Genomic DNA, 12,956 nt, shown 5'->3' with positions numbered 1-12,956 from the left:
GGTGTTCCATCCCTTGGATCAATTCTGGGGCCCTCCTCTGGACACACTCCAGCAGCTCCATGTCTCCCCTGTACTGAGGACTCCACATCTGGACACAGTACTCCAGGTGAGGCCTTACCAGCACAGAGTAGAGGGGCAGGATCACCTCTCTTCATCTGCTGGCCATGCTGCTTTGGATGCAGCTCAGGATACAGTTGGTTTTTATAGGCTGTGAGGGCACACTGCTGGCTCATGCCCAGCTTACCATCTAACAGTACTCCCAGGTCCTTCCCAGCAGGGCTGTGCTCCATCCTGACATCCTCCAGCTTGTGAGCAATATAGCAATCATGGGGGTTGCCACGGACCCATGTGCAGGAACTTGCACTTCAGTTTGTTGAACATCATGAGGTTCACCTGGGCTCGCTGTTCTTGCCTGTCTGGCTCTCTCTGCATGGCATGGGTATGCTGACCACACCACTCAGCTTGGTGTCACCTGCAAACTTGCTGAGGGTGCACTTGATCACAGCGCTGATGTCACCGATGAAGATATTGAAGAGCAGCATTCCCAGTACTGACCCCTGAGAGATACCACTCATCACTGATCTCCATCTGGATACTGAGCCATTGACCACCACTCTCTGGGTATGATCTCATAGTCATTTCCCTGTCCATCAAATAGTCCACCCACCAAATCCATATCTTTCTAATGTGGATTGAAGGATGTTATGGGGAACTATGTGACAGGCCTTACTGAAGTCCAGATAGATGGCAGTGGCTCACCCCTTGTCCTCTGATGCAGTTATGACATCAGAAAAAGCAACCTGGTTGGTCAGGCAGGACCTGCCCTAGGTGTACCCATGCTGGTTATCCCAGATTACCTCCCTCTCTTCCACCTACCTTAGAATAGCTGCCAGGAGGATCTACTCCATGATCTTCCACTGTACTGAGGTAAGGCTGACATGTCATTAGTTCGCTGGGTCATCCTTTCTATTCTTCTTAAAAATGGTTGTGACGTTGCCTTTTTCTCAGTCACCAGGGACTTCACCTGGCTCTTGATATCATCAAGTGTGGCTTGATGACTTTGTCAGCCAATTCCCTTAGGACTCTGGGATGCATCTCATTGGGACCAATAGACTTACAGATGTTCAGGTTCCTCAGGTTCCTCATAGCGAGCAACAGCAACGTCTTGGAAGCTCCTCCTATTACGTGGGGGTCCGACCTTTTGGATCACCTGGGCTGCACAGAATGAAGGGGAATTGTTTTGGGCAACGCTTACGTCTGTTGCTCCCAAAGTAATGGCTTCTAATTACATCCATGGAAACTACTACAGATACACAGAGCACATAACACTATTTGATTGAGCGATTACTCAGCACAATACAACTCCCGTTCACTCGGCGCATCCCATGCAAACCAAAAGCTCGGGCACATAACGGGTTAAACGCTGGGTAACGCCGAGCCCTCCCCGCCCCGCCCTCCGCCTTCCGGGTATCGCCGCCGCGATGCTGCTGCTGCGGGCGGCTCGGAGCCGGGCCGGGGCTCGGCCGGGTCGTGGTTTTCCTCCACCGCTAGCCGCCCTCTCGCAGGTCTTGAAGCTGGAGCGGAACCGCCGTGACGGCATCATGTTCCCGTTGCAGCGGTTAGCCCGCAACCTGGCTCCCGGCGCCGAGGAGGCGGCCTTCAATCTGTTCCAGCCCGGGCTGAACGCGCTGCAGCGCGCAGAGGTGCTCTTCACCTCCGGCCGCGGCCACAACATCGACTACGTGAGCTCCGCCGTCCGCATGGAGCACGCCCCGCAGCCCGCTCTGCCCGAGGTCAGGATGCGGCGGGGAGGCCGGGCGGGCTGGATTTGATGCCCCCGCTGTGCGCCGTGCGGTCGGTGTGGAAGTGCTCGCTGTTCTCTAGTGCAGGTGTGCTTCATCGGCCGGAGCAACGTGGGCAAGTCGTCGTTAATCCGGGCCTTGTTTTCGTTGGCTCCAGACGTGGAGGTCAGAGTGTCGAAAACTCCAGTAAGTGTCGCTTATAACTTGGCTCCCTCTGGGCCAAAAGCTGCTTGGTAACCCAGGCGGTGGTATGGAACTGAGACCGCTTCCCATGTCCCAGCTGCCCATCTTAGCATCTCTTTCTTCTTTTTCTTCCTAAATCTTCCCCCCAGGGCCACACAAAGAAGATGAATTTCTTCAACATAGGGAAGTACTTCACTTCGGTGGATATGCCAGGGTACGGCTACCGTGCCCCAGAAGACTTTGTGGATATGGTGGAGGCTTATCTGCAGGAGCGACGCAAGTAAGGGACCTCAGTGCATCAATGAGAGATGAATGCTTATATGCAGATTCACGTAATCAGGTGATAAAACACCACAGAGGTAGCAGCTTTCAGTGGTCGTGTTGATGAGTCTGAAGTTGTTCACTGGGAACCTCTGTGGTGACCCTCATTCACTCACTCACTCATGCTTAGACAGATCAAAACTGCAGAGCAGATGGAGGTGCTGCTCCATGCTGAGCTCTCAGTGCCATGCACAGCTTTTCTTGTCTTGTCTTCCTCCAAATCTTACATTTCTTCTTGTTGCTTTGAGTTTGGCAGTAGCACAGCAAGACAAAATAACGGTGCTGCCTTTATCGCCTGTATTTCTGACAGCTTGAAGAGGACTTTTCTATTAGTTGATGCTGTGGTAGGAATCCAGAGCACGGATCTTATTGCAGTAGAGATGCTGGAGGAGTTTGGGATTCCTTATGTGGTGAGTAGTGCTTTGTTCTTGAGGAGGTGGAAGCAGTATGAAAACTTGACTTGTGTTAATTACCTTTACCATATAACTATAAAGGAATGTACCCCCTACCTGAGCTTTTGCAGGCTGTCCTACCTGACTAGTAATGCCATCTACTCCACCTTTCTTTACTGATAATAAAATAGATCAAAGTAGCAAAATTACAGAATCACAGAATGACCCGGGTTGGAAGGGACCTCAAGGATCATGTAGTTCCAACCCCCCTGCCTGGCAGGGCCACCAAACATACACATTATCAGGTGCCCAGGCCCGTCCAACCTGGCCTTGAACACCTCCAAGGACGGGCCATCCACAACCTCCCCTGGGCAGCCCAGGGCCTAACCACTCTCCTAGTGAAGAACTTCCCCCTAACATCCAACCTAAATCTTCCCTCTTTTAACTTAAAACCATTTCCCCGTGTCCTGCTATTGTCAGCCCTTTCGAAGAGTTTACTCCCCTCCTGGGTGTAAGTTCCCTTCAGGCATTGAAAGGCTGCAGTGAAATGCTCCAGGAAGTCTTCCAGGCTAGCACCAAAATCATCTTTTCCTCTCGCAATCTTTTCTTTCTGGATCCACACAGATGGTGTTAACAAAAATTGACCGAGCTTCCAGGGGACTGTTGTTAAAGAATGTTCTGGGGATCCAGGAGTTTGTAAAGGAGAAAACCCAGGGATGCTTTCCTCAGCTATTCCTGGTCAGGTAATGCTCTTTTTTTTTCTTGCTGCTGTGCCTTGTAGATGATGATTTGCACTGACCAACCTACCTTCACCTGGAACTGTGTTAGCTATAATTGATTACATTAGAAGTGCTTACTCTATTAATGTTGTATTGCAATGTGGGGATGTAATTTAAGTGGTTGAGTTTGCTTGTCTTGCTTCAAGATACTGTAGCATCAAGCACTGAACATCATACCTTTGTTTCCACAGTTCTGTGGAGTTTTCGGGAGTCCACTTGCTAAGGTGTTTTGTAGCCCATGTTACTGGAAACCTGCCTAGTGTAGAGTCCAGTTGAGAAGTCTGGCTCCTGATCTGCTCAGCTCATCTGGAACAAAAGGTACCAAAACCAGAGGTCTGGATTGTTGTTGTAAGAACCTGAAGCACCACAATTATTTTTGGATAAACTTTTATAAATTTTTGGCTAAAGTAATGTTTGTAAAGGCGAGCTTTTTGTTTAATAAACTTCTTAATCACTGTGAATGAATCCTGGGTACTACACAAAACCTATGTGTTTGTGTCAAGGGAGGGAAAAGAAATAATCAGAGAACCTCCAGAGAGAAGCCAGGTACTTGCTTTGTTGAGTTGAATGACACCTAGCAGTTTAAATGAGCGTATGGGCACCCTGCCTGCTCTAAGGCTGTCCAGAGTGAAAACAGTCAATGCTTTGTTTGCAAAAAGCTTTTTGGAAACTTGTATTTTTTTCACTATTGTAACTCCTCTGCATTGTGCATTCCGTAGGTTCAGCGTGATAGCATGGCATGCCTTGCTTGTCTACATCTGGTTGTCCCTGTTACGGGCAGATGTGGAAAAGGAAACCTACTTTATGGGATCTGCCTCCTGGTTGGCTGTTGGCTTGAAACAGTGGTGATGAATGAACAACACCTAGCAGAACTCTCTCCTCCTGCACTTGATCATCACTCAGTGTTGCATGAACCTTCTGTTTTAAATCCCACGTGAGTTCTGCAGCTGCGCTCAGCTCAGTTACCAGAGATGGGTCCATTACCTACATCTGTCCTGCCCTGGGAGCTGAAGCACAACACAGAGGTCCTGCAGCCACTGTACCTGGCTAAGGTCAAAGGGAAACCACATCTGGTACAGAATGTACAAAAAGGACTGCCATTAAATAGCAGTAGTTGTACACAGCAATTTAGACCAAAGCTAATAAAGTGCCTGTGTCACACTCTGGCACACATCTTGTCCTGTCTTAAGACTGCCAATTCTGCGTATACAGTTGCTGAGGTTAACTTACATTAAATGTTTATATCTCAAGGAAAAGTGATTCTTTCATAACCCACTCTGAGGCTTGAAGGTGGTGTTTCTACTGTTTGTTACGTTAAGGAATGTCCTGTAACTCTCAGATTAGGCTTGAAGTTTGTTTCCAGCAGATATGTAGGAAGTGGCAGGATGAAGAAACCAGCAGGGAGATGTGGATCTCCAGTTTCTACATGTAAGCAGAGATCAAGCATGTCATGCTACCGTTTTGCTTCTAATCCCAAAATGCACCAAAGCAAACTGGCCTGTGAGTGTCTGATTCTAGAAATAAATACAGTAGGATCTAGAGAGGTGGAAAACACTCAAGTCAATGTTTTGGGAATAATTGTGTGTTTGTATCTTAAAACCAGTGTCTTTCAAAAGCATCAGTGTAGTCCAAGCTGTTATCTTCAAGGCCTCAGTTTGTTATGTGCAAGATTTGGAAGCTCTGTGACAGATGTGGCAATAAATAAAATCGAATTAAGCAAGTGCTCCATAGATTCTTCTTGACTCTGCTGTCCAGTAAAGTTTTGTTTCTCCAGTGCCTGTACCTCAGCTGCACCTTTTTCTTCCTCTCCTTCGTCTTCCTAAGGAAAAAATCTTTTGAATAGCCTAAGTTCCCAAGGCATTTCTCACACTAGATGAGTGAGGGGTGGGAAACAGCCTGGGTGCTATAGACACGGCACAACAAGATGGCGGCCCCCAGGGGAGGCGGGAACGGGAAACCGGAAGCGGTAGCGGGCTGTGGCGGCCATGGCGGACGAGGAGGAGGACGCGCCGGTGAGCGGCGGGGATGGGTTGTTTGCGTTCAGCCTCGGGGCGGGAGGGAGCTCCCCGTTTAACGGCTTCCTTCCTCCGCTTTGTTCCTTCAGTTCGAGGAGGACTCCGAGGAAGCCGGCGGCGGTTTGGACGGCGGGCAGGGCAAGAGGAAGAGGCTTTTCTCTAAAGAACGTGAGTCCAGGTTGGGGGGGGAGCTCAGGGTGGGAGCGTTACTGATGCATTGAGCAGATGGAGGCCTCACGCTGTGTGTATTCCCGCAGTAAGATGCATGATGTACGGATTTGGAGATGACCAGAACCCTTACACGGAATCTGTGGATATTCTTGAGGACCTGGTGATAGAATTTATCACTGAAATGGTAAGTCAGTGGTGTGCCAAACACGGGTCTGTTAGCCTTGAGAAAAGAAGACTGAGAGGGGATCTGATCAATGTCTGTGAATATCTAAGGTGTGGGAGGCAAAGGGATGAGGCCAGACTCTTTTCAGCGGCATGTGGCAATATGACAAGGGGAAATGGCCACAAACTGGAGCATGGAGCCACACAAATGTGTGCAGGAGCTTCTACATGGAGAGGGTGACGGAGCACTGGAACAGGCTGCCCAGAGTGATTATGGAGTCTCTTTCCCTGGAGCTGTTCAAGACCCACTCGGACTCCTACCTGTGCAACCTGGTGTAGGGAGCATGCTTTGGCTCCCTCTGCTTCAATGAAATTCCTTCAGCATTATCCCAGGCAAAAACTCGTGTGCTGCTGGGAAGAAATCTAAACTCAGATATAAGAGGTTGGATGTTAGGGGGAAGTTCTTCACTAGGAGAGTGGTTAGGCCCTGGAACAGGCTGCCCAGGGAGCTTGTGGATGCCCCGTCCTTGGAGGTGTTCAAGGCCAGGTTGGATGGGGCCCTGGGCAACCTGATCTAGTAAAGGTGTATGTTTGGTGGCCCTGCCAGGCAGGCGGGTTGGAACTACATGATCCTTGAGGTCTCTTCCAACCCGGGTCATTCTGTGATTCTGTGATTGCCCTTCCGATATTAAGATAGAATTAACACATTTTACTCCACATGGATTTAGGGCAACGTTCGGAGGCTTTAAGTAACAGTTAGGGGAAAAAATCCATAGCTGACTTTGAGGCACCCAGTGGCATCGCTGTGTGTTCTGCTGACAGATGGCTCAGCTTTGAAATGTTATGTGCTTCTTGTGTTCTCTCAGTGCCTTTACACAGATGGAAATGCCACACCATAAAATAAATGCAGCCATCTGGGCCCTAAAGCCACTGCTGATCCAGACATTTGGATACAACTTGAGCACTTATGTTAAAAAAAAAGAATAAGAAAAGTGGTATTGTTTGTGGATCCCTTCTCATGAGAAGTTAGCCTTGCCTATTCTCAATAGAAAAAAACTGTCCTCTGATGCAGGTATTGCATACTGCATGCAGATTCTGCTTGATGCTGTTGCTCCTCAAGCACTTTGCAGATCAGGTGTCCCCTCCCCAGTCTGCCTTCAGTTCCAAAGACATTCCTGTTGTGTGTGCAGTGGTACCCAGTGTATATGAGGTACTGCACTTGGATGGCAATGCCCAGATCCTGCACTTGCTGCCTTCTAGACTGTTTAAAATGTCAGTAAATACAGTAGGATTGAGATCTGAAAACAAAACTAAAAGGGGCAGAGGAACACTGATGTTTCTCTCTTGCAGACACACAAAGCCATGTCAATTGGACGGCAGGGCCGTGTACAGGTTGAGGACATTGTCTTCCTAATCCGCAAGGACCCCCGGAAGTTTGCCAGAGTTAAAGACCTTCTGACTATGAATGAAGAACTGAAACGTGCCAGAAAGGCCTTTGATGAAGCAAACTATGGATCTTGATTCTGTGTACAGGCTTGACTGGAGCGTGCTGTGGGCTCCTGTTGCTCAAGAGGAAGAAATGTCATGTGTGTTGCTTTGAGGGGTTATTTGAGCTGGAGATCATTGCTGCTATCTGCTCTGCCTCTCAGCCTCTTGTGGTAGGCATTCAAACAGCTAGATGTTAACTGATTACACATGGCGCTCCTAACGTGTTTTTATACCATTATGGGAATTTGAGAAATGAGCTCTAAAGATATTTTAAAGGTGAGAAGTCTGCAGTAGGACAGCTGAATTGGGAATCTACAAGGCCCATGACAAGCTCTTCTCTACTTTGGTTATGTCGAGGTATTTTGTTGACAGGAAACCTGGAAAATAGATGTTGGTTAACTGGACAAAGTTGTCAAGCCCAAACTATTACAAATTCTGCTCTGTACATAAACTTGAATAAAGCAACTCGAGTCTGTGCCCACTCTTCGTAACTACACGTACACTGATCAGTTAACGCAGGGCACATAAAAATTGTTGGCTATTGTAGCATCTCATGAGCTCTAAGTGCTGTTTCTGTCCTAGTAGACACAGCTCTCCTGTTTTTACTGTACACTTAGAGAACTGAAATTAACCTGTTCCAGATTTAGTTGCACTCAGATCCTTGCCTTGCCCCTGTTGGGCAGATGCTCCACTATAAAACTGATCTGACTTAATTCAAAGAACTTTTTTCACAAGATTAGGATCACCGGGTAATTACAAATAAGAGCTCGATGGAAAGCACTAAGCTTGTGAAATAATGTTAGAGCAAGGAATAAGTATGTGCTGGAATAGCTACACATTGCCAAGCAGGCAAAAACTGCACACTTGAAAAGACTTCAGGACACTGGGGGACTTGTTCACAGATAAGTTTACTCTTGCGGGCTCCAACTGTGCTTTGCCCTGTTTCCAAAGCAGCAGGATTTGGTTAACACCTTTTCAGGACAGGAGAGAAAAGGCACTGAGTAGGAAGTAACTCCAAGCTGCTGTCCCTGGACAAGGCTGGGTAAAAAGGATACAGATTACTCATCTGTTTTGAACACTGTTCCATAAAAAAGAACAACAAAAATGTTTACAAAAATAAGATCATTACTCCTTTGTTAATAGAACTCAGTGTATGAGGTACCAAGACACTTAGAGGCATTCCAAGTTCTAGTTAGAAAAACAAGACACGTTTCTTCTTCCTAGTCCAGAATCAGACACCCATTGCTGCAAAAATAGAGTCAATATCCACGTTGTCAGAATCTTCGTGCACAGACCTGGGGCTTTCTTTTAACAGCAGCTGCTTAGGAGTCCCTGCTGTACTTTGTTTGACAGCGGCCGTGTGAATGATGGGACATCCTTTCTGACTCGAAGGCCTCACAGTGGGTGAAATGCAGCTCACATGGTCCCCAGAAAGCTCCGAATGTTTTTGCTGAACAGTCCTCAGAGTTCTCTTTGAGCACTTGGAGAATTCTGCCCTCCTTCCAAAGATCCATGCCCTACGGTACTGCCTTGGCCAGCGCGTGTTCTGGGAGCCATACAGGAGGTATTTACAGAGCGTCATTTTGACACAGCGCAGTTTCTTCTGCAAGCTTAAGGGAAGGAAGATGAACAAGAGAGAACTTTACAGCTGTTACTATTACCTATGGTGTTTTCAGAGCTCTAGATATGGGCATTCTCTGCCATTCTGTCACACTCGGGAAATGCTACAGCATCTTTACATCATCTAACACCATTATGCAGGCACACAATCTAAGCTGCATTTTCATTCCCCCCTTTTATTACATATTCATGCATTTATTAACCCTTTAAATCCTCTCACAAGCAAAGCTATACAGATACTTGTATCAGCAATTCCAATGACCTGAAGATGTGATTGTGCTCAAGCTCAAAAATAAATATATAGGTCAGACCACAGCATTTCTCTACATTGTAGCAAAACATGTGAAGTTAAACTATCAGATCCAGAGCCCCTGTGCTCAGCAGAATACCTGCATCCTTGTGCCTCCACATGGTGCAGCCGATTGCTCTTCAACAACTTGCTGCGCAGAAAGTAAGCTTCTGATTTGAGTTTGTTGCCTTTGCACCACAGAATGGCTTTTCTGAGCGCCTCCGACAGCTCACCAAATGATGCAGCTGTTTGAAACATCTGTACGAGAGGCCCAGTGCGCTGCAGTTTTGCCACAGAAGAGGAAAGTGACACTGATGTTTCATTAAAAGGTTTTGATGTCAGGCATCTACCCTGAAACAAAGAAGCAGAAAAACAGTTGGCTTTCTAAAAAGGTGAGGTGCCTGCTGCTCTGCCAGGGAGGAGCAAAGCACTGTGTTTTGCATTTCTTAAGGAGAGACACACAGTGAGCATTTATATTCCTGTCTACTGACTTCTTCTGACTTCCTCTCTGGTCACTTCGCTTGACATACCAACAAATGCTTGCATAACAGAATGACCTGTTAGACAGGTAACATAAGGCAAGGAAAGAGGACATTTTCCATCATATAGGTAACACATTTCAAGTGTTAGGCTCTTCACAGCAACATAAAAGCAATCTTGTGTAAAACTGTGGTATACAAACCCCTTGTATTGGAGGTCTGGATGGTCTAAGCAAACTCTTCACATCAAACCATAGGTGGTTCTCTACAGAAAGAGAAGAGTTCCCATTAAGTAAAGAGTTTTAAGTCCTCACACAAACACACTAATGCTTTGCCCTGCTGAGCTCTCAGCTCTCCCGGTGTCTCAGCAGGCTTATGCCTGTACTCAGCATTTCAGGAGGGGAGTTTGTACCAGAACCACACTCTGTGGGAAGCAGAAGCATTTGCTCTGTTGGACAAAGTTGGACAAAGCGGTAGCCAGTCTCTGGTCTCAGATACCAGTATTGCTGTGGCAAAAAGGCTTTACCTCTGCTGCCTATGGTCCCCAGAACGGGTTCTCCAATGTCATCCGCAGGAATGCTGTGGTTCTTCACAGCTCTCGCATAGGTCACAAAACCTCTCTTTTTCCCAGCCTTTGATACGGCTTCTGATGTGGTTGGGAAGAGCTTCTTCAGCCAGCCGGTAGGTCTTCTTGCTGTAAGCATTTTAGCTTTTTGTTTCTTCACCTCAGCAGAAAGGTTAACTCCAAGAAAGCTACCGATATCAGCAGGGAAGGTAAATCCCTTGATGTAGGGCATCTGCTGGGTCTCAGACACCAGATGAAGCGATGTTGACAGTACGCCATACAGGGAGATGAGGTTCTGCAGTAAACACCTGTACTGAATCCTGAAGGGAGAAGACAAAGGTGTAGATTCTCTCCTAGCAAGAACTTGTGCTTATACTCACTGAACAACTGCCTTGAACTCAAAGGGAAGAGCTTTGTTCTCCCCCCAGTAGAGGCCCCTCTCTTTACATTCTCCACTCACACAACTCTTCAGGTGCTAGAACAGAGTCCAAAAGGATGGAGGGATCTGTATGATCTTTTTCCCCTCTCCTCCTAGCTGAATAAAGCTCACTCAACAAGAACGCTCTAATCACAAGCTTTCTCCCTGACAGGCATGTCAAACAGACAGCAAACAATTGTCAAATATACAAACCATAGCCGGCTCAACATGCCCAAAGCCACGGTGTTCATAAGTATGAATTCTTCTGAACAGACAAGCTGCAGATTACACCAGTTAAGGTTAAAGAATAAACAGTATGTAATGAAACTTGCTGAGCCCATCAACTACGGGCAATTCACAAGGCGATATCCTGAACAATTCGGGAGGTGCGTATCCAAACTTTGGGTTGCTCAAGGCTGGAACAGCAGCCAGCCAGCAGCCTGAGGTTCCTACGTAATAACTTGAAAATAAAATGTCTGACTAGCAAAGAATCTTCAAGGTGCACAAATGAATTGCAATGTGGACTCCACCAGCAGCACAGACATTCCTTTGGCCTCGTGAAGTGCTGCCGGTGAACAGTAAGAATATTTACATAGCAAAAAAAAGGATACAGAAATGCTTTACAGCAACAGTCTAGCAGACGCAGTATGAGCTTACAGCCTCCCAGCACCTTCACGGCCACTGTTTCCAGCATAGGCTGGCTGGGAACTAAGCACTCTGCTTGGTCCTGGGCTTTAGTTTTCCTGTGGCAAGACAAGGGCAAGGAGATGTCTGTGGTCTAGCATCTCCTCCTTCGGTTCCGTAGGCTGACCAATGGGTAGTAGTGCATACAGGGTCATGGCACTGACCTGGGAATCAGTTCTGCCAGGGTTTCAATGCAGCCCACCAAGTTCATTTTCCACAGGCGCTTCAAGCACTGTTCCACCTAGGGGAAAAAAGAAGGGAAAAGAAAAGGAAGAAAAAAAAAAAGGGAAGTCCTTCAGCTGAGAGACACCAATGCCCTTGTCTAAGAGCAGTCACTACTTTAAATGACACCTTCCCCTTATCAGTTTAATAGCAGACTTCAGGTTTGTGTGATACAGTGCTCTGGTCTTGTTGCCATATCTGCACTGTGACAGAGACCCCTTTATCACCTTACTGTGAATAGGAAATTAAGAGCAGGAGCAGATCACTTTTCATTGGCACTGTATGGTTTCTCCTGCAGCATATAAATGGATTTCAAGAAGCATTTAGACAATGCTCTGAGGTATGAGGTCTGATTTTTGGGTGGTCCTGTATAGAGCCAGGAGTTGGACTCAATGATCCTTACGGGTCCCTTCCAACTCATGATATTCTATGACTGTGGTAATGCAACATGATGGGGATAAAGTACAGAAGTCTCTGAAATCTAAACAGTGGATGTATGGAATGTGTTTGGGATTTAACCAGTCCTTCACCAACGATAACGAACAAATGAATGGAGAAGGTAAGAAGGACTGCTGTTTTATTTCAGCACAGTTGTTTGAAGACTATGACAACCCCTTTACTACAGAGCTGCTCAAGAGTTCAGCTTCTGCCTCAGGAGAGGCAACATCCGACAGAGCAGCCTGCAGTTCTTCCACACCCAAACCTCCCCTCTCCCAACTGAATCAAACAGCGACGAGGCACCAAAAGCTGAAATCAAGCTGCACTTCTCACGCTGTCCCAAGGCCTTCAAACCACCCCAGCTGCCCGCCGCTCACCTGCTGCATGGCCAGGTACGGCCGGTGCCGCAGCAGCCTGCTGTGGAACACGTAGAGCAGGGCCCGCAGGACGCGTCCCTCGGCGGTCAGGCTCGGCCAGCACAGCCGCTTCATGGTGCCGACACAACAGCGCCGCAGGGCCGGCAGGCAGCGCACTGCGAACGGATGGCACTCAGCGACCCACGCGAGCCCATCGCCCCCGACTCCGCTTCCCCATCCCTGCGGACCCCATGGCTCCGGTGCCCCCTCCCGGTTCCTCCCCGCCCCATCCCGGCCGTGGGGCCCGGCAGCCCAGCCGGGGACCTGCGGGGTGCTGCGCGTCCACTGCCACCGCGCTGCTGCTGGAGGGCCACGGCACGTCCACACGGTTCCACGCAGCTTCGGGCGCCGCCATCTTGTGCTGTGCGGGGCGGGACGTGCAGGCGGGGGTGCGGCCTGCACTCAGTCACACACGGCGTTCACAGAGCGCATCGAGCAGTGCTGTTCTGGATGCTGGGATCCGCGGATGAGGGAGGCGATGCACCAAGCTAAGGGCTTGCGGCAAAGTTCCA

The 12,956-nt window shown here is 48.2% G+C and overlaps 3 protein-coding genes across 3 annotated transcripts; 2 read left to right on the top strand and 1 right to left on the bottom strand.

Moving 5' to 3' along the window:
• The first annotated feature begins 1,449 nt into the window (after positions 1-1,449).
• Positions 1,450-5,201, top strand: GTPBP8 (GTP binding protein 8 (putative)). The gene is made up of 7 exons (XM_015875469.2): positions 1,450-1,793; positions 1,890-1,988; positions 2,135-2,265; positions 2,617-2,716; positions 3,323-3,441; positions 3,669-3,795; positions 4,197-5,201. The coding sequence occupies exons 1-6, from the start codon at positions 1,482-1,484 to the stop codon at positions 3,751-3,753; spliced, it is 846 nt and encodes a 281-aa protein (XP_015730955.1). The 5' UTR covers positions 1,450-1,481; the 3' UTR covers positions 3,754-3,795; positions 4,197-5,201.
• A 155-nt stretch (positions 5,202-5,356) lies between these two features.
• TAF13 (TATA-box binding protein associated factor 13) lies at positions 5,357-7,794 on the top strand. Its single transcript, XM_015875482.2, has 4 exons — positions 5,357-5,489; positions 5,582-5,660; positions 5,750-5,847; positions 7,176-7,794. The coding sequence occupies exons 1-4, from the start codon at positions 5,463-5,465 to the stop codon at positions 7,344-7,346; spliced, it is 375 nt and encodes a 124-aa protein (XP_015730968.1). The 5' UTR covers positions 5,357-5,462; the 3' UTR covers positions 7,347-7,794.
• A 409-nt stretch (positions 7,795-8,203) lies between these two features.
• NEPRO (nucleolus and neural progenitor protein) lies at positions 8,204-12,862 on the bottom strand. The gene is made up of 9 exons (XM_015875496.2): positions 12,709-12,862; positions 12,406-12,560; positions 11,533-11,609; positions 11,277-11,427; positions 10,898-10,962; positions 10,228-10,586; positions 9,905-9,966; positions 9,323-9,573; positions 8,204-8,923 (listed from the first exon to the last, which is right to left on the bottom strand). Exons 1-9 carry the CDS (start codon positions 12,797-12,799, stop codon positions 8,545-8,547), a joined length of 1,590 nt encoding a protein of 529 aa, XP_015730982.1. The 5' UTR covers positions 12,800-12,862; the 3' UTR covers positions 8,204-8,544.
• Between the last annotated feature and the right edge of the window lie 94 nt (positions 12,863-12,956).

Source organism: Coturnix japonica, chromosome 1 (assembly GCF_001577835.2).
Source record: "Coturnix japonica isolate 7356 chromosome 1, Coturnix japonica 2.1, whole genome shotgun sequence".
In the NCBI taxonomy this organism is placed as follows: Eukaryota; Metazoa; Chordata; class Aves; order Galliformes; family Phasianidae; genus Coturnix; species Coturnix japonica.
This window is presented reverse-complemented; position numbering and strand designations above follow the sequence as displayed.

Excerpts from the sequence above, each read along its gene's own strand:
- GTPBP8 (XM_015875469.2), top strand. The coding sequence starts at position 1,482 with ATGCTGCTGCTGCGGGCGGCTCGGAGCCGGGCCGGGGCTCGGCCGGGT. Across the intron at positions 1,794-1,889 it reads CGCAGCCCGCTCTGCCCGAG|GTGTGCTTCATCGGCCGGAG; the intron begins GTCAGGATGCGG and ends TCTCTAGTGCAG. Across the intron at positions 1,989-2,134 it reads TCAGAGTGTCGAAAACTCCA|GGCCACACAAAGAAGATGAA; the intron begins GTAAGTGTCGCT and ends TCTTCCCCCCAG.
- TAF13 (XM_015875482.2), top strand. The coding sequence starts at position 5,463 with ATGGCGGACGAGGAGGAGGACGCGCCG. Across the intron at positions 5,490-5,581 it reads ACGAGGAGGAGGACGCGCCG|TTCGAGGAGGACTCCGAGGA; the intron begins GTGAGCGGCGGG and ends TTGTTCCTTCAG. Across the intron at positions 5,661-5,749 it reads GAGGCTTTTCTCTAAAGAAC|TAAGATGCATGATGTACGGA; the intron begins GTGAGTCCAGGT and ends GTATTCCCGCAG.
- NEPRO (XM_015875496.2), bottom strand. The coding sequence starts at position 12,799 with ATGGCGGCGCCCGAAGCTGCGTGGAACCGTGTGGACGTGCCGTGGCCC. Across the intron at positions 9,967-10,227 it reads GGGGACCATAGGCAGCAGAG|AGAACCACCTATGGTTTGAT; the intron begins GTAAAGCCTTTT and ends CTCTTTCTGTAG. Across the intron at positions 9,574-9,904 it reads CCAGACCTCCAATACAAGGG|GGTAGATGCCTGACATCAAA; the intron begins GTTTGTATACCA and ends TCTTTGTTTCAG.